The sequence below is a fragment of the Mauremys reevesii genome, linkage group 1 (assembly GCF_016161935.1).
Source record: "Mauremys reevesii isolate NIE-2019 linkage group 1, ASM1616193v1, whole genome shotgun sequence".
In the NCBI taxonomy this organism is placed as follows: Eukaryota; Metazoa; Chordata; order Testudines; family Geoemydidae; genus Mauremys; species Mauremys reevesii.
Window position 1 is genome coordinate 85,387,256 of NC_052623.1, and position 22,817 is coordinate 85,410,072.

Consider the following 22,817-nt stretch of genomic DNA (forward strand, 5'->3'; position numbering starts at 1 on the left):
CAAAGTAATGAATGCTATTTATTTGTGCTGTATTGTTGACCGCATCTGTGAATGAGAACATGCAGGCAGCAAATTGGCCTGGCAAATGATCAAACTCTTACCAAACAGTATCTTTTGTTAGGCAAGAGAATAGAATCACAAGAACTGTTAATATAGCCCTTTGCTATTGAATGATGACTTTTAACTAGAGGTACTAAATGTTAGAGTTAAAAAATTACAGGTACAGCTGCCTTGTGCCTTTTTTTAAAGATGTACTGCATATTTTAACTCCTTTTGAGTGAAATTGGTGGGTTTCAGTAACTAATGCTAAGGACTGATAGCACTGGCCCATCTAGAGCTAGGAATGATGTTGCTAGGCATTTTTCAGTGGTCTGTGTGTGACACTGCCAGTGCACCTATGATTTCAGAGCTTTATTTTTTTTTTCTTTTTGAGGGGCGGAAGTGTATAATCTTGCAAAATGGAGAGAGTAGCAATAATTCCTAAGGAAGGGAAGGGGGCGGGGGCGGCAGGATTTTACTTTGTACTATTATGCCCTGATCATTCTCCAGTCTAGCTTTCGTTCACTGAAGGAGACCCTTGGGCATTGCAAATCCTTCACCTCCATGCCAGACTGCTTTGTTCCTCTTCCTGGTAATAATGAGCTGTTTCTTTTTTCTCTCTAGCAATGCTGTCTCTGTTCTGTGCAATAGCAACCCTGGAGGGAGCGGTTCAGTAATGGCCCCAGTGGGTGGTGCAAAAGGCCCAAAATTCCCTATACTGCCCAAGAATACCCTTTGATGGGAGATGGGAAACTGGGGGTGGGGAGGAAGAGGGAGGGGAATAATTTTGGACAGCTGCCAAGCCACTTGCACCTGTAGAATTGAGCAGGGGGACTGAAATTCCCTCAACTTGGTGCACTTTCTTCCCACCCCATGAGCCACCCACAATGGTTATGCTGAGAAGGGGGATGTGGTGTTTCATCATACTGCTTGTCTGCCCTGCAAAACAGTTTCCTGCTTCATGGAACTATCAAGGATAACGAGTGGATGGGCTGAATAGTGTGTAAAAGACATTACACAGTGTAGAGCATAGCTATATCTCAGACCTTCTGAGTGTCAAAAGGCCCCTTTTCTCAGTGGGTCTGGTAGAGTCACAATAGGCAGAGGCCTGTGAAAACTTAAGGCATATGATCATGGTAGTGCCTCCCCTATCCCTGCCATGCAGCCATAGGAGAAAACTGCAGAGAGGAGCCAGCCAGAGACACCAGCTGGCAGGAGCAGAAATGGCCAAGGCAGGGACCTCTGGCCATTCTGAGACTCTTCTCAGTTCCACTGAGCCCTCCCTTCAATTTCCAACTAGCCTCTCCCCTCCTAAGTAAACAAACAAACAAAAAATTGTAGCACTAATATGCTGTTTGCTGCCATCATTTTATTTAATCTGTTTGCGTGTTAGACCACTTCCCTCATTCTGTGCCTCTCCTGTTTATTTAGAATAGATTGATAGCTCTTTAGGGCAGGGACCATCTCTGCTAGTCTTTGTCTGTACAGTGCCTAGCACAGTAGGGCCCCATTCTTAGTTGGCCCTTAGGCACTAGTGTAATAAACGTGAGTTAATAAATTAGTTAATTTAAAATCCTGGACCTGCAGGTCCAATTCGGTTACGGCGATCATCCCAAACTCTACAGCAGTGGTTCCCAAACTTGTTCTGCTGCTTGTGCAGGGAAAGCCCCTGGCGGGCTGGGCCAGTTTGTTTACCTGCCGCGTCCACAGGTTTGGCCGATCACGGCTCCCAGTGGCCGCGGTTCACTGCTCCAGGCCAATGGGAGCTGCTGGAAGCGGCATGGGCCCAGGGACGTACTGGCCGCCACTTCCAGCAGCTCCCATTGGCCTAGAGCAGCGGCCCGCGGCCATTGGGAGCAGCGAACCGCGGCCACTGGCAGCTGTGATCAGCCGAACCTGTGGATACAGCAGGTAAACGAACTGGGCTTTCCCTGCACAAGCTGTGGAACAAGTTTGGGAACCACTACTCTACAGCATATTTGTGATGTCAACTAACATCTATGATAGTTATGTTATATGATGCTTGCAAAGCTTTAGAACATACACTTTTTACTTGCAACTTAAGGCAGTGTTGGAAGCTGGTCTCCAAAGGTGAAGACTAGTGCATGAAGTCTCAACCTAGCAAAGCACTTAGTTTTAAACATGAAGCAGTCTTGATGACCTCAGAGTTAGCCACATGGTTAAGTACTTTGCTGGAGCAGGACCTAGCTCCCTGATTTGTTTTTGTCAAACGCTATAATGTTTCTCAAAACAAAGCAAACTCTAGTATTTTTTTTTTAAGTCAAGAGTACAAAAAAGTCAGTATTTTTCATTTTTTCACCTTGTGCCACCCTTCTGCTTTTCTCACTTCTGAATGTTTGATTCTTCGTTGCAATTTACATAACTTTCCTTTTAAAAATATTTTGTTTCTGTAATGTAACATAAGTGCTTGCAGGATTTACTTACTTAAGGTCATATAGATAGTTTGTATTTTACTGTTAAAGGACATACCTTTAAAACAAAACAACCACAAAAAACTCACAAAACCCAACCAAACAAAAAACAACCCTGCCCCAAGCCAATTTAATTCAATTTTCCTGAATACGTTTTTTTCTTTTTCTTTCTTTTTTTTTTTAACTGTACTGAATAAGCTTTGTTGCCTTTGCCTATTGTGGGCTCCCTCTGATGTTGCTGAGCAGACCAGATACAGTACCTTGCAATCTTTGTTAAGAAATCTATAGAAAAATAGGTGGCCTGTTTTGTAATTTGTTTGATCCTAAAAAAAAAAAAAGTCATGCTTATGTAACCAGGAATTTAATACAGTAAACAGAAGAAAAATGTATGACAAGTAGCTTAAAAGCTTGGAAAGGGATTACAGTTGTTTTTAACACTTGATAGGTAACTGTGATTTACTATTCTGTATCTGAACTCTCATAGCCATAGCTTAGTTCAGGGGTCGGCAACCTCTGGCACTTGGCCTGCCAGGGAAAGCACCTTGGCAGGCCAGGCCAGTTTGTTTATCGGCTGTGTTGGCAGGTTCGGCCAATTGCAGATCCCACTGGCCGCGGTTTGCCGTCCCAGGCCAATGGGGGTGGCAGAAAGCGCCACGGGCCGAGGGACGTACTTGGCAGCTCCCATTGGCCCGGAGCAGCGATCCGCGGCCAGTGGGAGCCACGATCAGCCAGACCTGCGGACGCGGCAGGTAAACAGCCTGGCCCACCAAGGGCTTTCCCTACACAGGCTTTCCTGTTTGAGAAACCCTACATTATTAGATGTTGAAGGCTTTTTGCTAATTCTCTGTTTTGCTACTGAACTTCAAACAATTTTTTCCTTGTGCCTTAAGCCAACAAAATAGAGTGAACAGATTATGGTTTGACGATTTTCTCTCCCTAAAACAATATTCTATTTATAACCTAAAATTGTTCTTTTCTACATCTGTAACAGCTAGCCGATGGCGGAGCCTCTTCTCTACACCTGTTTCCTTGGCCTTTCCCTATAGTCCTGTTGCAAGACTCACCCCATATAGCAATGGCTTTAATACTCCCAGCTTCTCTAAAACCTCCAATAAAGCAATACTAACACCTGAAAGACCAGGTAATCCTTAACTTTTTAGTGATTTATGAACCTTACAAAATTGCTTTACTCAATCTTATCTCACTGTACTCTAACTGCAATACCTTGTACCTGCCTAGGATGTATAAACTATTAGCTTACTGGTGAGATTTAAAGAATTTTAGGCCTATCATTTAATTTAATTATAAAATGATCATGTAGTGAAGTTCCTTTATTTTACACAATGAGGTGGCTTTCCTCATCATAAGCAGAGTTTCACTATAACTAGCCAAGATTTACCTGACCAAAAAATTTGTCCCCGCTTGTTGCCCCCTTGAAAGGGGCATGGATAATTGTGGGTGGCTGGGGAAGAGGAGCTTTGGAAGGACATAATTGCATTTCCAAGTGGCCAAAGGAGCAAGTAGCAAAAGGATAGTGTTGTTCTTTTTTCAGTGCAGGGATCAGGAGTTCTTCCTCTGCTAAATTGCAGTGGGGGTGGAGGAGATAATCCCTTTGGAATGAGAAGTTTCACATGCTACTGGTAGGCGGTGACAGCAGTAGACCAAGGGGATTAGCACCAGAAGGGCATGTTGATCTGCACTGGCTCCTTTTCCCTAAGATCCCCCAAATCAGAGTCCAGCTAGTGTAGAGCGCCAAGCCGTGGGGGTTGATCATCGTCACAAGGAGACTGGGGAGCAGTAGTTCTTTACACTGGAATGCATCATGTTTCCATTCAGAGACTGACCTCCTACTCTTGCTCTTCATGACTGGGCACTGGAGAACCATGAATGGGCCTGAGAAAGATAACTGAAACCTGTGGTTACACAAAGACAGACAGTAGCCCATCCTGTTGCTGTGCAGTTGTAGACAGATGTCCCGTGGGTGGCTAAGGCACCCGTTCAAGCAGAGAGAATTGATTTAGGCACCTCCTTTGCTGCTTCAGCTGCAGCAGGCTCCCCTCTGGCCCTACTACCGTCTAGATCTGCTACTATAAGCTCTTTAGGGGTTGGTTTTTTTTTCTCCTCTGACCTTCATAGTCCATGTAATAGTTTCCTCAGAGGAAACTAGTCAAGAAATGTGTAAGTTTAAAAATTCTAATTTTGGGAATCTGGAACAAGAGAAGCTAGTTTGAGGCTGAGAACATAGTGGTGATGGTTGACTATTGTTGTTACACAGTGGCAAATAAACTATCTTTCCCCCACAAAATTCATTATGACTTATAAGCTGTGACTACAAAGAGATGAAGAGACCCCCCTCACAAATTCCAGCCAGACTGCATGTAGAAGCATTGAGTATACCCCAGCCACACCATAGAATCCAGAAGAAATAGAATCCAGCTTCCTTTCCCGTTGTGTGGTGTTTGTGGAAGGGAGTGTTGTCCTATGTATTTGTACAGTGCACTATGCGTCCCCAGTTGTTGTTGTCTTTTGGTGCTACTGTAATTATAAATAATTTTAAAAAACAATAAAATTTAAGTACATGAATATGACTTGGAATCCCTACAAGAAGCTGATCTGTTGAAGCTGGTGATATATTTACACGGTTACTTTTCAGAGTAGAACTACACTTTAAATAAGAAGGGCTCAAATGTTTGAAATGTTTGGGGATGAAAGCTAGCCCAGTCAATGAAACTGTGGTGGATTAATTGTTTGTTGTCTTTGCTATACCTAATTTGGGAACAAACAGGGATTTGCACTCCAGGATTGTATCTTCACCTTTCAAGAGCACTAAATCAACTAGCAAAATGTTAGTAGAAAGCTGTTTATAGTAAATTTCCATAAGGTTTCAATCTGTACAAAAATATTTGGAATGCAGACCCTTTGTGACATAGATAATGTACATATTTACTGACTAAATAATCTATTTTATTGTATAGGTTACATTTCTAGAAGTTCTCCTCTCAGCCCCCAGTCATCAATAGACAGTGAACTGAGCACCTCCGAACTGGAGGATGATTCCATCTCCATGGGATATAAACTACAGGACCTCACTGATGTTCAGATCATGGCTCGACTGCAGGAAGAAAGTATGTGGCTTTTTTCTTAAATTATTTTTTTTTAATTTCAGTTACACAACTTTCTCAAGCAAACTTACCATTTGAGTTGAAACTTTTCATGCTTGGTCTCCGCCAAGTGTAAATTTAATAAAAATGTCTTATCTGAATGAATGGCAGGAAGAGAAATGCTTTTCACCTGTGAGGAAATGGTTTGAATTCGTTGTTGTGCTTGGATAACTGAAAATGAATCTTTTAGAACTTCAAACTTGATCTGTATGTGTTGAGTGGAGGCTGTCACCTCTGTCTCATTGGAAGAAACTTTAGTGTAGGTGTTTTACAGTCTCTTTCTGTTAAAAACCCCAGCACTACGCTGCATTATGATGGGGGGGGGGAATTGAGGGAGGACTAAATCATCCCCCTCATGCACAAAATCTGTTGAAAGGGGGAAAATACACTTCATGGATTTTTGGTTACCTTGTGAGTTTCTGAAATAGATTCTCCCTTGACCCTAATGTTTGAGGTATTCAAGAGCTGAAGTTTTGGGTTGCGTGCACTGTGGTGATTTATGCACAAGCCCCAGAGAACCAGGGCCGGCTCCAGCTCTTTTGCCGCCCCAAGCGGTGAAGGAAAAAAAAAGAGAGAGACCTGATTGAGCTGCTGCCGAAGACGAAGAGAGGGAGTGAAGGACCTGCCGCCGAATTGCCGCCGAAGACTGAAGCGGAGCGATTGGGTTGCCGCTGCAGAATTGCTGCTGCAGACCCGGACGTGCTGCCCCAACAACGGACAGACTGCCGCCTCTTCCTATTGGCAGCCCCAGGCACCTACCTGCTTCCTTCGCTGGTGCCTTGAGCTGGCCCTGCAGAGAACAGCATAGTAGTTTTAGGCTACGGGTTGAATTATTAGCAATTTGGAAAATATGTATCTTTTTAGTCACGAATAATGATAAATTTTACATGGAAATCCATTAAGAGATAATGAACATAGCATTGCACCACCCCATTTTTTGTATCAGTCAAGCTGGGTAGATGAGAGAAAGGGAGATGAGAGAAGAAAGGAGACCATAATATAGGGAAGAGGTGTTGAAAGCCAGATGGGAGTAATAGTGAAGAATGGCTAACTGAGAATACACATGTAACGCAGACGATAACACTCAATTAAATCTGGCTGGAGCAATCAGAGTGGTGAAAATAGGAGAACACAATCACACCTCCAAAATCAGGCCACAGGTAAATATACTGGAACAAGGAAGAATATGTTTTTCCTCTAATTCAATTATAATTATCTTAAGTGTTAGTTGTAACAACAGTAGGTACAAATTTTCAGACAAATATGACTTTTATATTGATGGCTATTTGTTTAATCCTTTGGAAACAGGAGATGGTGTGCACATGCCATGAATGAAGTGGTGCCAGTTTACACTAGCTGGGGCTCTGGCCCTAAGTATAGTTCAGTTACAAGTATTGATCGTCTAGTTAAAAAACAAATACCATTTTCTTAAAATTTACAGGTCTTAGACAAGATTATGCTTCTACTTCAGCATCTGTATCAAGACACAGCTCAAGTATCTCTCTACATTCAGGAAAGAAAGGAACGGGCAGCGATCAGGAATATGATCGCTATAGCCTTGAGGATGAAGAAGAGTTTGATCACCTGCCACCTCCACAGCCCCGACTTACTCGCTGTTCACCATTCCAAAGAGGAATTCCACACTCTCAAACTTTTTCCAGTATTCGGGAGTGCAGGAGAAGCCCCACTTCACAGTATTTCCCTCCAAATAATTATCAGCAGCAGCAGTATTATTCTCCTCAAGCCCAAACGCCAGAGCAGCAGCCAAATAGGATTAATGGAGGTAGGTTATATGCCTTTCTGATTAGTGGGTTGTTGTTTTTTTTTTTGGTCCCTTTGTACTTTACAAAATTGTCAATACTATTTTAAAGGTCAGATTAAATAAACCAGTGAAATGTGTCCGAATTGCAGCAGTGAAATCTCTCAGTGAATTATTGTGATATGATATTTGATCTTTGTGGACAGAAATTTAAATCTTTTAAAAGCATTGTGTCTTTGAATCATTTCAGGTAGATTATTGTTAAATAACTTTAAGTAGAGTCTGGTTCCTGAACAGGTTGTAAAAATGGTTGTTGTCTAAAACAGTTTTAAAATGCTGCAAGTATAGGCAGAAGGGAAGAGGCTGGGAGAGATTTTTATGTTCCCCCTTGATTTGATTTCTTCCTCTAGTTCTATTACTCACTTTCCTTACCGCCTGACTCTGTCTAAAATGAGGAACACTATTATTGCTGTCATTCAGAATTGCATAGTGTTATCATAAGACCCCTCTGTTCAGCCCTCTGCCCTTCACTCTGAGTTTCAGGCATGCTGGGGAGCATTGATAAAACAAGTAGGTAAGTGGTGCTCATTACTCCCAGACTGCCAGCAGCCATTACTGTTTTTGTACCATGCCTAAGGCTGATATCCTCCAGAATCTCTGAAAGAGACTTTTCTGGTGCTGCTGCAGTATTAAGTTTTGAAACTCCTTGTTGTTCTTTCTCCCCTTTCTTTCCATCATTATCATGGTGCTGTTGCATCTCTTCCACCCTGCTTCAAGATAATCAGTGTCCAGTTTCCAGTCAGGGTCTTATTTGTAACATCCCAGATTATTTCCCTCCCTTGTGTAAGAAAACAGACCTTGTGTCCAAAACAGTTAGTTATTTAGAGTGCCACAGGTACACACATTACTTTACTGACAAATAGTACATGACAGGTCTCTGCCAAAAGCACTTTATGCTTAAGTTGGACATGGCACAGGAAGGAGAACAGGTAAGTGTGTAGAGTGTAAGGGAAGGATGAGGTTACAACACTATTAAATGGTGTGTTTGCTTGTTTGTGCAAAATAACACATCATGTTAATTTCAATTTTATTATTTTTGACAGTTAAGGACTTGCAGGAGTTGGAGTCAGCATTGAAAGGCTAACAGAATAGGGTGACAGAAATGGAGAGGAAGAGTGTATGGAATCAATGATGAATGTGCATGGGATGTAGTGCTAAGCATATTGAATATGTATGCACCCCAGATCCCTTGGCAATGTCTGTTTCATGTTCCATGCCAAGGTTAAGGACGTCTCATAAACCACTTACTCTTGAGACACTATGGCAAAGTCTCCTCTATGCCTTCCAGCTAATAAGTGACAAGTCACTTGGCAGATGCCAGCACTACCACCTGGGTGGCCTTCCTGTCCAAGAGTGTTGATGTGCTGCATGATCTACCAGGTGTCACTCTGTAGATAAGATACAGCTTCAATCAGCTGTAGAAGGCTTTACTGTCTCATAGAGCTGCAGATCTGTTGCAGCCTGTGTAGTGTGGAATTCTAACTCCTGTTTCAGCTGGTATATCCTTCATAATATGACTCTTAGGCAATTATAGTCCAGATAAATTGAGTAACTATCTGTACTGAGAGCAGGGCTCCAGGCAGCAGCTCAGCAAGCAGGTGCTTGGGGCGGCCAAGGGGAAGAGTTGGCAAGTCGGGCTCTTTGGCAGCAATTCGGCGGCGGGTCCCTTGGTCCCTTTCAGAGGGAAGGACCTGCTGCTGAATTGCTGCCGAAGAAGAAAGTGGCGCTGTGGAGCTGCCGCTGATCACGATTTTTTTTTTTTGCCGCCGCTTGAGGCGGCAAAAACCCTGGAGCTGGCCCTGACTGAGAGGCTCTTACCTTTTTGGTTGTTTTCTGTTAAGAGGTAAGGGATAATGTTACTTGCCTCCCTTTGTAAATTGATTTGAAATACATAGCTGAAAAGCAATATATAAGAGTTAAGTAGTAGTATTATGGCCACAGATTTCTGTCAGCATTTCTCAAAATCCTGGCCATGATTTCATTCTCTTACCAGAACTCCAAGTCTTAAAAATTCAAGTAGTGGGCCAAATAAGTTTTTGTCAGGGTCAAACCAGTATCAAACACAGTATGTGGCATGTTGGTGCTGCTACTGGATGCCAGGAACATTGGGGGAGCGTGATGTAAGTGAGGCTGGAGCTGGTAAACCAGCTACGTGTCACTTGGGAATGTGGCAGATCCAGTGCCGCACATAATTTACCAAAACCAAATAAGCAGTGTGCCATGTTGCGGCAGGTCAGCGAAGTTGCCTTCCCTTGCCCAAAGCAGATCAGTTGGTGCTCTTGCACATGAAGTCAGTAGATTGGCTACTGGTTTACATGACTAGCAGCTGAGCTGAATAGAAAGACACTGCAGTGCTGCCCGCAGAACGTGGAACTGCTGTAAGACTGCATTTCTCGAGAATTACCTGCAATTTGGCACTTTCAGTTTGGGCGTGTACATGCTGTTGTGGCTTAGAAGTCCTAGCCCGCTACATAAGGAGGGCAGTAAATCAACCAACAGCATTATATTAAATTTGGCATTCAGCAAGAGAACTGTGGGGTGACTGATGGCATTTAGGGCTTGGCTACACTGGAGAGTTGCAGCGCTGGTGGAGGCTTTACAGCGCTGCAACTTAGTAACTGTCCACACCTGCAAGGCACATCCAGCGCTGCAACTCCCTGGCTGCAGCGCTGGCTGAACACCTGGTCTGCTTGGGGTATAACGAGTGCAGCGCTGATGATGCAGCGCTGCTCGTCAAGTGTGGCCACACACCAGCGCTGTTGTTGGCCTCCAGGGTATTAGGAGGGGGAGAAAGCGAGTCCGTTGGAGCAGCTGCTAAGCAGATACTTACTGTGTGACTTATATGTAACAAAGCTTTTCACATGTAAGGCAGGTGGTAAACAGAATTTGTGTGTAATCCTCTTGATTTGCAAGTGAACAGCCATTTAATCTGTGTACCTGCTCTAAATCTGCATTTCATGAAGCCTTTTTAAACCGAGCAATGAAAACTGTTTGTGAATAAGTTTATGATTAACAACTTCAAGAGTTGCTAACTTACTCATTAATGACAAGAATGTATTTAAATTGGTTGATCTTATGTACTGTAATAAGCACTTGAATCATCATGCTTTTAAAGGAATAAACTGGTGTCCATTTCACATTGTCCAGTACGCAGAAATCACTTTGTTGTGACACAAAGGTGGTCTCATTCTCTCTTTAGTTTGTGGTGTGTGTGCATGTGTGTTGTTGGGCTGGTGTATTCTTTTTGGAGTGTTTTAATTTTCATGCCCTTCATTACATCTTGTTTTCTTCTGGAAATGACAGCATTTCAGTACTGCGAAAAAGAATTATTTCCATGGTGTCGCCAGGCAGGCAGAACCCAGGAAGTGCAGGAGATTGATCTGAGATTCTGGCCCAGTTTCAAGACCTAAGTTTATATAAACTTACAATCAAACATTTGAAATGCATTCATTTATTTTAGAAGAATTTTTAAGATCATCACCATAATACCTGGATGATGATGATTTGATTTTATTTTATTTTATTTTATTTTATTTTATTTTATTTTATTATCCCTTCTGGGGGGAGGGATAGCTCAGTGGTTTGAGCATTGGCCTGCTAAACCTAGGGTTGTGAGTTCAATCCTTGAGGAGGCCATTTTGGGGAACTGGAGTAAAAATCTGGGGATTGGTCCTGGTTTGAGCAGGGGTTGGACTAGATGACCTCCTGAGGTCCATTCCAACCCTATGATTCTATGAATATAATAATTTTCCCTTTGAAAAATATTCCAACCCAGGAAATAATTTGTTATAAAAAGATAAGAGTATCAGAGCCGTGTTTGTCTGGATCTGTAAGAAGCAGCAATGAGTCCTGTGGCACCTTAAAGACTAACAGATGTATTGGAGCATAAGCTTTCGTTGGTGAATACCCACTTCGTCAGACAGGACAGTCCCTACGTAAAAGGATAAATGGACACAAGTCAGATATTAGGAATGGCAATATACAAAACCTGTAGGAGAACACTTCAACCTTCCTGGCCACACAATAGCAGATGTAAAGGTAGCCATCTTACAGCAAAAAAAAATATCAGGACCAGACTTCAAAGAGAAACTGCTGAGCTTCAGTTCATTTGCAAATTTGACACCATCAGATCAGGATTAAACAAAGACTGTGAATGGCTAGCCAACTACAAAAGCAGTTTCTCCTCCCTTGGTGTTGACACCACAACTGCCTCACCCTCTCTGATTGAACTAACCTCGTGATCTCCAGACTGGTTCTTGCCTGCATATTTATACCTGCCTCTGGAAATTTGCATTACATGTGTCTGACGAAGTGGGTATTCACCCACGAAAGCTTATGCTCCAATACATCTGTTAGTCTTTAAGGTGCCACAGGACTCATTGTTGCTTTTTAGAAAGATAAGAGAAAATAGTGATAAAGTGCATCCTTCATCCAATAGCAGATAGCACAGGGGTGGGCAAACTTTTTGGGCTGAGGTCCATGGCTGGGTGGGGAAATTGTATGCAGGGTTGGGGCAGGGGGTTGGGGTGCAGGAGGGAGTGTGGGGTGCGGGAGGGGGTGCGGTGTGCAGGAAGAGGCTAAGGGAAAGAGATTGGGGCAGACGAAGGGTGCGGGGTGTATGATTGGGTTCAGGGAAGGAGGTTGGAGTGTAGGAGGGGTGCGGGGTGCAGGAGGAGGCTCAGGGCAGTGGGTTGGGTACACAGGGTTGCAGAGTGCAGCAGGGAGCTCAGGGCAGGGGGTTGGGGTGCAGGAGGGGTGCAGGCTCAGGGCAACAAGTAGGGGTGCAGGAGGGGTGCGAGGCGCAGGCAGGGGGCTTAGGTCAGCGAGTTGGGGACCGGGGTGCAGGAGGGGTTCAAGCTCTAGCCCGGTGCCGCTTACCTAAAGCCGCCCCCTGCTCCCCGCTCCCGCTCCCGGAAGCGCATACCCTGGGGGAGAGGGGGCGGAGGGTGCTGCATGCGCTGCCCTTGCTGCGCCTCCAGGCACCGCCCACCCTGCAGCTCCCCTTGGCTGGGAATGGGGAACCCTGGCCAATGGGAGCTTCGGGGGAGGTACCTGCAGGTACGGCAAGGGCAACGCATGTGGAGCCCTCTGCCCCACCCCTGCCCGAGGGCCGCTTCTGAGAGCGGCGCGGCTCCACGGGGGGCAATCCCGCGGACTGGATCCAAAGCCCTGAGGGGCCAGATCTGGTCCGCAGGCCGTAGTTTGCCCATCCCTGAGCTAGTGTATTTTGGTTATTTTTTAATACGTATTTCCCCTCGCTTTTTTTTTTTTTTAGATGCTTCTAAACCCTTGCTTAGTTGCCACCTTCATAAGCATGTCACACATATTCCAGGTTCCTTTAAAAACTATATTTTCCTTTTGGCTGCATACACTCAACAGCATATTGCATACTTGTGGTTTCCCTTCAGACATCAGTTCAGTATAAAGAGAGTAGACTTTTTATAAATTGTTCTAGACTCCATGAAAGAGAAGAAAAGGAACTGTATCCCCGTTGCCTCTAAAATGCTCTTAAGAATGGTGGTTCGTGGGGAGAGGGCATGGAAGGATGTGTCCATAAGAACCTGCCAACTGGTAGAGACGGTTACAAGAATATTTTGATCCTACTATGTACGTTCTGATCCGTCAGAGTACCATGTAAGATCTTAAATGAAAGCAAGGATTTTTGTGAAACGCATGTACAGATACTGTGTAAAAAGTGTGTGTGTGTATGTGTACACACACATACACACACACACACTGTTCTTATAGTTTGAATCAAGGTGTTAGTCACCAGCAGGTTTCTTGCCAGACCAGAGGTGTTCATCCATCTGTCTGTTGAAATGCAAATTGTGTATTGTCTCCTTCACAATCTCCAGTCTGAGCCAAATGCAGATGAAGGATTATGAGATTTAACAGGAAGAGAAGAACAACTGGGGGAAAAGAGCCTTGTCTGGAGGTGCACTTCAAAGGCTTACTGGACTATAAGGGAATAAGGAAAGCACCCGGTTATCCTGCACCTAGGAAGTAATCGGGCCCTGTGGCTACATTCTTGAAAACACTGCAAAGGGCATTTGGGGTGAGCTGTATTTATACAGATTGCAGGTTAACCTGTTAAGTTTAGTCTCTAGAACGCTCTAGTAACTTGCTGTTTCCGTTATCCTTACTTTTCATCTCTCAAACCGTGATCTTTATTATCAAACTTGGTGCTGTGGGGTTGACAAGGAGCTGATCCTGAGCTGAATCATACAAGCTGGTGTGTGCACTGTTCCCTTGGGGACAGCAAAGCTGTTATTTCTGTGAGTGGAGAAGGGTCTGGACACTACAGGGGAATACTTTTGAAGGAACTTGGGGCCTGTAGCATAGGTGGCAGGTTGTATACATTTGCGGTGCTTGGGCACCAGGAATATTCAGGGCCGGGTGCCCTGCTCCAGCAATATTTGGAGCTGGGTCTCTCCCCCGGCCCTGCCTGGATCGGGTCCCGGCCCCCGCGGGCCTCCCCCCCTGCCCCGCCGCATCCCTGCCTGGAGCAGGTCCCAGCCCCCACCTGCCACCCCTCCTCCTGCATGTGTGCCCCCCCTCCCCGGCCGCCGTGTCTCTGCCTGACAGAGAGCAGCGCGGCGCCTCTCCCCTGCCTGCTCGTGCTGCCGGAGTAGAACACAGAACTGCTGTCTGCTGCCCCAGGGTCCTAGTGCCTTCCATCCCCTACTGGCAGGGCAGGCTGCCCTTGCCCTGAGCCTCTCCAACGCCCCAAACCCCTCATCCCCAGCCAGAGACCTCATCCCCCTCACACCCTAATCCTCTGCCCCAGCTCTGAGCCCCCCTGCATCATGAACCCCTCATCCCCAGCCAGAGCCCTCATCCCCCTGCACCCTAATCCTCTGCCCCAGCCCTGACCCCCCCCCACAGCATGAATCCCTCATCCTCAGTCCCACAGCCCTCACCCCTGCACTCCCTCCTATCCCCAAACTCCCTCCCAGAACCTGCACCTCCTTCCCCTTCCCACACACCCCTTCCCACCCCCAAACTTCCTCCCAGAGCCTGCACCCCTCACCCCCGCCTGCACACCCACCCCCTGCCCCAGCCCGGAGCCTGCACCCAGCCCCAAACTCCCTCCCAGAGCCTGCACCCCTCACCCCTTCCTACACCCCCACCCCCAGCCCAGAGCCTGCACCCAAAGTCCGTCCCAAAGCCTGCACCCCTCCTGCACCCTAATCCCCAGCCCAAGACCTGCACCCCAGACCTCCCCCCATAAGCCCCCTCCCAGAGCCTTAGGCAGGTAGGGACGGAGTTTGGGTGGGGGCGGAGTTGGGGGGCGGGTTCCGGGCACCACCAAAATTTCTACAAACTTGCCACCCATGGCCTGGAGTACACGTGCTGTTAACCTGCAAGGCAAAGTAAGGGCTGGCATAGCCCAGAGGAGATTGTTTGGGTGGCTGACAGGCTGGAGATGTCAGGAAGCTGATACCCAGTTAAGCACAAGCAAATTTCTATCACACTGGAGGCAGGGGTGTAACGGTGTGACTCACAGTCACAGGCACCCTGAAAACCATCACAAGGGGTAATGGAAGATTCTTTTGTGTGTGCAACTATTCTGTTTTAACTAACAGTTTTCAGCCTGTAATTCAATGATACTTCTAAATAAAATGAGGTATTTAAAAAAATTAACAGAATGCAAGTGTAGATATAAAAAAAGACAAACAAATGCTGCTTAAAGGTGAATTGAAAGAATTCTTTCTACCTACTAGGATCTGAATTGAGAACCTTGTACTTTCTGTCTCTCTCTTGTATTGGTTGATGACATCACAGACGCATAAACCATACACTGAGATATTAAGAATGTCATAACTGTACCTAGTGCAGTGAGGAAATTTGAACACTGGGCTTGGCAGATAAATAAGAGGAACTAATTTTCAACTCATCTTTGCACCATATTAGTAAATCTATTTGAGATAATTACTGATGGATTGAGTGAGTGTAAAAACTTAGGTTATGTCTTCCCTGCAGAGTTAACCCAGGCTCGTACTTGGGCGTTGTTCCTAACACGGTTCCCATCCACACAAAATACCTCTGATCTGAGTTTGGTAGCGCTCTGTCAGTGGCTAGCTGGCCTGTTTGGGGCTATAGTCTGAGTGCTGCTTACACTCAGGCTGGTCAACTGCTGCCTTTGCAGTGTGGATTCAGGGTAATCAACTTGGGTGTTGCTAGTTCTCCAGTGCCTTCCAACAGTTATCCCAGGATGGTGGTATTGTACAATGTATCTACTCCCTTCTTCTGCACTGGAAGTCAGATACTAGCTTGTATACCCCATTTGACATTGAAACTCACATTTTATACCACCTCTGTGCTGGCAGATTTTTTTTACTGCACTCTCACAGCACTTGAACAAGGGATGGCATTCAGGAAATCAGCCCCTCGCTGTACTGCCATCTGGCCAGAGGCTGACAACAAGGTTGTGGTGGACTTGTGCTATGAGGTCATTAAAAGCCATAATTTGGTGAGCTGTACCTGAAACGTACACTTCCATGAGGCCATCTCCAGGAAACTGGAAAAGCAGAGAATTCATCAGACAGGACCTCAGTGCAGGGAGAAAAGCAAATCCTTCAAGAGCGGGTACTGGAAGACTGGAGGTCAGAACCCACAGTCTGGCAACTCACCAAGAATGTGCCTAGGAGATCACTGATGGTCAGAACCTCTGGGGGATAAGAAAATGGACCAGGGATGACCAGCTGAAGGTGATGCAGCAGGATTTTTCCAGCAGGATGGACCAGCTCTTGCAAGTGTAAAGGGAAATGCTGGAATGAGGCCAGCAGAACCAGGCTGCAGCACAGGCCATGTTGGAGATGGAGCAAAAGATGGCAGTGGATTTAATTGAACATGACTACGTGTTAAGTGAGTAGGACCACCAGCAGCAGAGGAAACTGTTTGACTGGGTGCTGGATGTGATGGCTTGCAGGCAGCAGAACATACCAGCTCAGACCTTGCCCTGGTCCCAGTCCAGCCTGCTGTAATGGCCTCCCTCCTCACTATCATATGGTACAACCACTGGACAATTCTGGGGAATGAGCCAGTTAATGCAGTCCTTGAATGGAAGTACACATGGGCAGATGTACCCAGAGCACTTCATCCTTGCGTATCCACAGAGGACAAAACAAGTTCACTGACGATATGCAATTCAGTTGCATGGAATGTTGCACTTCTTGGCTTTATTTTTATTTGTTTTGTATTTATTGCACTTTGTGTTTGTTTGCACTTTCTTCTTTCACTTTCTTTGGTTTGTGGCAGCTGAACTGCCTGTGTTGTTGACTTTTAATAAACTGTTTTGCTGTTCAGTCCCTCAGTATGTGAGTACTTGGGAAACAATAAAGATATCTCAGATCAGTAGAACATAAAATTGATGCTTCACGAGTAAATTGATAAAGCACACTGATTTTGTCCTCACGTTTCCCCTTTCCTCATTTTCCCCCTCCAAACCCAAGCTCTGGGCACACAAGGCATATCTTATTTCCATTGTTGTGGACCCAGCCCCACTTACCAGAGGTGCACTTTCTGGCTGCCTGTACAGTGCCTGTGAACCAGTCGGGTATCAAACCATGCCGCATTGTACCCTCACATATATTGTGCAGTGCATAGCACGCCCCAGTAACATGAATAGCATAATACCCACTGGCATCCAAATGGTTTTGTAGGCAGCACCATCTTGCTTTCAGTCAGCTAAATGCACATTCCACCACCATCCTGCAACCTCTGTCTGTAAGTTAAACCTTCCTCTGCCAAGTGCTCTCACATCTGGGTAGGACTTAATAAGCCTGTACAGCAGAGGATAGGCTGGGTCTCCCAGAATAACAGTGGGCATAGACTGATCTATATTGATATCCATATTATTGGGCACAGAATGATCCATGGTGATATCCATTTTAATGGGTGGGAATAAAGGTCCTGTTTGAAAATGCCAGATCTCTGGCGTATTGTGGCATCATGCATCCTGCCAATGCATTCCATGTTGGTGTCCATGGACCTCCCTCTGTTGTTGACCAAGGCCCGCATAATGAGCAAGTAGTATCATTTCAAGTTTACATATTCATGTGCACCATTTGGGCGTAGGGGATGGACTATGGGCACATGTGTGCCATCGATGGCCCTAGAATGGTTTGGGAAGCCCATATGCTCAAGCCCTGCTATTATTTTGGGACCGTTAACCATCTTCACCCGTGGATGAATCAGAGCAATAATTGCCTTGAAAACATCCATCACCATAGCACTGACAGTTATCTTGCCAATGCCAGTCTGGTTAGCCACTGACCTATAGCAAACTGGGGTAGCCAGCTTCCAGACAGGTGATCAGCTATTTTAACTATGCAATTAAAACACACACTTTGAGGTAGTTCTTCTAGGTCAGTATTGAGATCCACTGGCAAGGGATTGTGGAAAAACTTTACCGTGCTTTTAATATGGCTAAATAGTGATCTTCAGTTTTCAGGGCTCCCAAACAGCACCTTCAATTGCATTAAATTCTTTCCTATCTAGCCTCTTATTTAAGTTTTGATTTATAAATTATAAAGTTATACTTCAGTAAGATTACAGACTTCATAGTGATAGTTAATGCTAAGCTATTGCCTAGACAAACATTGCTTTTCTATGTGAAGTAAGATGTGTGGAGACCTCAGAACAACTTTGATAACCTGAGTAGCCTATTTTGGTGGGGAAATGTTTTTTCAGTGGTGTCCTCATCTTATCTTTTCAAGGTGGAAAAGGACAGCCAGGAGCCAGTAGATAGCAGTGGGGCCAAGAGACACAGTAAAAAAATTGGGCCTTTGAAAGCACAGTGTTTGATGTGATTCCACCCAGACCCTGTTTTTGAAGTTGTTATAATTGGTAAATTAATAGTTAATAGTATAGCACCTGTTATAGTTCTGTGCACTGTAGTTATAATATTACAGTTACTGTTAGTGACTATTAATAAAGTGGTTAGACAGAGCTCCATTGTCACTGTTTGTCTCCAGTTAGCAGCTTCAATGATTAGTAGTGCTCATGCTTGAGCTAAACTGGATCTGTATTTAAGTGAAGTGATCAGTGGGGACTGAACTATGAGAAACTAACTCAATTCACTGTGACTGCTATGGGCTTGACTGTAAATCCTGAAATTCTTTATCCATGAATCTCTTTAAGCTGATTTGGAATGGTATGCGAACGGTTTGCTATGTTAATATATTAGTCAGAAGGGTTCAAGCAGTAAACAAACAATATTTAAATTTATCTTCTCCCATGGAGACAACACATTTATTGTTGAAATAATTTTGCTAATTTTAATTGTCTTCAGAAGTCAGTCAGATGTTTGTGATGGAAATCTTGACATGATTGTGGAAATGGTTTGCTTTTGCTTCAGATAAACTCAGAAGAAGCATGCCTAACCTCGCTCGGATGCCAAGTACTCCTACCATTAATAACAATGCTAGCTCGCCAGTCTGTGTGAGGAACAGTCAAAGCTTTGATTCCAGTTTACATGGTGCCGGTAATGGGATTTCAAGAATACAATCTTGTAGTAAGTATACATCTTTTACTGCTCGTTGTTGTGCTGAAACTCACTGCTTTGTGCAATTGTGGAATATTTTACCCACAGCTGTGTAGGTGGTGCTTTGATGTTACATTCTCAGGCTTCAGACAATGAGCTGCAGGTATAAAAATTTTATTAAAGCTAATCCTAAAAAGATTAAATAGTACACAGGTTAAGAAGAGAGTGTATGTACATCTGGCTATAGTGCTTAGATTATCCAAAAATACAAAGTTTGTTTTAAAGGTAATAAGATGCATATAATACATAATCAGCCATAACTCAAATTTAGGTGAATAAATTTAACAATACAGTTTAGATATAAGCATCCAAGTACATTGCTCATGAAAAATTATACAGAGAGTTGGTTGTGGAAAGCGGATATACCAATGAGTGAAGATTGTCCCTCAGTAACTGAGAATTTAGGGTAGGTTGTCGTTTAGAAAATAATTTTTAGTGCCCTAGCATGTTAGCATGTGTTTGTGGACCCAGGCTGGGAGGCTTGTACCCAGATGAAGTATACATACCTTAGATCAGTGGCTCTCAGGCTTTCCAGACTACTGTACTCCTTTCAGGAATCTGATTTGTCTTGCATATCCCATGTTTCACCCCACTTAAAAACTTCTTGCTTACAAAATCAGACATAAAAATACCAAAAAAAGTGTCTCAGTACTCCGTTACTGACAACTAGCTATTTCTTTTTTTACCATATAATTATAAAATAAATCAACTGGAATATAAATATTGTACTTACATTTCAGTGTTTAGTATATAGAGCAGCATAAATAAGTCATTGTATGTAATTATAGTTTGTACTGACTTCGCTAGTGCTTTTAATGGTCTGTTGCAAAACTAGGCAAATATCTAGATGAGTTGATGTACTCCCTAGAAGACCTCTGCATACCCCCAGTTGAAAACCACGGCCTTAGATGTTTTAAATACATGAGGCCCTTTGGGTGTTTAGTTTCTATCTTGTGGAGCACAAAATGTATGCTGTTGCACACCAGAGGGCAGAGTTGTGTAGAGAATCTCTCTAAAGCTTTTGGATGTTCCAGCACTGATTTGAAATGATAGTTTGTGTAACATGGTATGTGGAATGGGCTGTTATATTGAGGAGGCTTTTTATAACTTTTGGCTGTTTTTATACATAAAGCATATACCTGTACAACCCTTTTTGTAATGCCAAAATAATTCTCTTATTACGGAAAAAGTAGCATGTGGTTTATAACTACTGACTTTTTAGTGATCTCGGAAAAAGAATAAATTATAATTTCGGCAAGTCTGTCACGTTAAAGCTATAATTCAGAGGTCGGCAACCTCTGGCACGCGGCTCACCAGGGTAAGCACCCTGGTGGGCCGGGCCAGTTTATCTGCCGCGTTGGCAGGTTTGGCCGATCGCGGCTCCCATTGGCCGTGGTTGGCCATCCCAGGCCAATGGGGATGGCGGGAAGCCACGGCCAGCACATCCCTTGGCCCACACTGCTTCACGCAGCCCACGTTGGCCTGGGACGGGGAACTGCGGCCAGTGGGAGCCGTGGTCGTCCGAACCTGCCGACATGGCAGGTAAACAAACTGGCCCGGCCCGCCAGGGTGCTGCGAGCCGCATGCCAGAGGTTGCCGACCCCTGCTGTAATTACATTAGAGGGATTTGGCTTCTAGTTACCTAGAATAAGTATTGAATCATTGCAGAGCAAAAGAGGAGTGAGAAGTAAGGGTGGGATTTTTGTCTGGTGATCTTATTTTTGTTTGGTAGTGATGTTTTAAAATTTTTACTTAAATTGGACTAACAGATGCAGTATGTATTTGTATTGGATCTAAATATTTAGCCTGTTTTACAGCTGGTTTGACTGAAACAAAAGGTCACCTCTAATGACAAGTGCATTCAGCACTGTACAGACTTATTTAGAAATAATTGCTAATACCTGGTACTATGTGGTGTGTACTGACATTGTATACTACTTTTGTTACCATCCTTTTACAGTTCCATCTCCAGGACAACTTCAGCACAGAGTTCATAGTGTGGGACATTTTCCTGTGTCTGTCAGACAGCCTCTCAAAGCTACAGCGTATGTAAGCCCAACTGTACAAGGCAGCAGTAGTATTCCCTTATCCAGCACCTTACAATTATATTCTAACAGTGGAATCCCCATGCCAAACAAGACTGCAAATCCTGGGACTGTAGGACGTAGTGCTCTTCCAAGACCATCATTGGCCCTAAGTGGGAGTAGTATACCCAGGAGTAAAATTGCACAGCCAGTACGAAGGTAAGAGAATGTTCTTATTAATGAAAAGAGTTAAATGCACCTCCTTTACACATAGATAGCCTTGGCTTTGAGAACTTTTTTAAAAAAGAAAGAGAAAGAAAAAAGTCTGAATTAAGGCTTTTAAACAGAAACAGTTTTTTTACAGGCTACTGATGCTGGGCTGAATTTTGTCCTCTTCTCTCTAAGCAATAAAAACTGCCCGTTCATAAACCCCTGTGAACCTTAACAATTCGTGATAACCACCCACCAATGTTAAATAATCACGAAGAGGTAACAATGTAATTCAGTGAGCCAACAGTAAATTTAAACAACTCCCATTTTACCTCCCCTCTCCAAGAACGATCTCAACCTTCCCTCCAAACCCTGTCAAATAATAGTTTGTGCAATGTGCCCCAAAGGTAATCCAGTTCCAGTTATTTTGAATAAATGATGTGAGCAAATTCAAATGTCCCAGAGTCCCCACAGAGAATGACTTGCTGAGAGTCCCCTCCTTTTTAAAACAAGAGGGTTGCACCTCTGACTGCAGCTGTGGCAGAATGGCCCAATGAGAGAGGCAGTGTGTCAGGTAGGCAGCTCCCACACCATGTGGGATTGTGTAGGTGACGACCAATACCTTTTAAATTCCATCTGGAGACCAATAAGCAACTAGTGTCGATCCAGAGCCATAATGTCATCTGTTCCTAGAGAAATGTTCTGTTTAGCAAGTGAGCTGCTACATTCTGCACCAACTTTCGTTTCCAAATGGTTTAGAAGTTATAGCTCAGGTAGAGCAAGCTTGAGGTGATAAAGTCTGTGATGTGATGGGATGATCTATAACAGCAGCTGGGGGTCTAAAATAAACCTTCAGTTATGAACTCTTATGACTGAAGGGGGATGGATTCCCTCAAAAATACTTTTGCCATCTCTTCCAGCTGCTTCCTCCAACCCACTGTACATCACCTTGGTCTTGTCTGGGTTGAGCTTTGGCCACCTAACTGGTCCAGGCCCGAATCTCAACTAGATATTGGCTAGATCCAGAAAAACACTTTTGCTGCAGTGGAGTTAATCTGGTTTTACACCTATGTAAATTAAAACAGTTTGGCCCAGTGTGTTGGTACAAAGGAGACTTTGAAAAACAACTGTCAGTTTCCTCTTACATTTCCAATGTAACTTTTTTTTTGCTGTTGTTCCCTGATGGAACTCACTCTCTCTTCTGGAATAGGAACTGTTTATAGTAAAAGTCTGTCATAGGGCAAGTATACCCCATCACCCTGGGGGTGGGGCAAAGGTGTGGTAACCCCACGGTTAAGTCAGTATGGTTGCCCTCAGCCTCAGGGTTGTGTGGCTCAATGGCTGGAGTCAATAGGATTTCCCTTGGCTGCAGGGCAGTGCGGTCTAATGGCCAGAGTCAACAGGACTCCCCTTGGCTGCAGGGAAGTGAGCCTCATGGCCAGAGTCAATAGGAAGTGGTCTGGTGGGCTGCCCCCCAAAGGGGGCAGCTGGGGTAGGGGGACCCAGGTCCACTGGGTCCCAGCCCAGGGCCCTGGAAATGACAAATGAGTTTGCCACTAAGTCGAAGGGGAATCTGCACATAAC

At 44.5% G+C, this 22,817-nt stretch overlaps 1 protein-coding gene across 4 annotated transcripts in view; it reads left to right on the plus strand.

The window, feature by feature from the left end:
* Positions 1 to 22,817, plus strand: part of SLAIN1 (SLAIN motif family member 1) — an 84,005-nt gene that overhangs the window by 53,869 nt on the left and 7,319 nt on the right. For 2 of the 4 annotated variants that reach the window (XM_039519645.1, XM_039519637.1), the window contains exons 3-7: positions 3,463 to 3,612; positions 5,447 to 5,596; positions 7,074 to 7,415; positions 18,814 to 18,969; positions 20,960 to 21,242. In XM_039519645.1, coding sequence (XP_039375579.1) covers positions 3,463 to 3,612; positions 5,447 to 5,596; positions 7,074 to 7,415; positions 18,814 to 18,969; positions 20,960 to 21,242 — 1,081 coding nt within the window. The remainder of the gene's footprint in view (positions 1 to 3,462; positions 3,613 to 5,446; positions 5,597 to 7,073; positions 7,416 to 18,813; positions 18,970 to 20,959; positions 21,243 to 22,817) is intronic. The other 2 variants (XM_039519651.1, XM_039519657.1) reach the window with 1 other exon arrangement.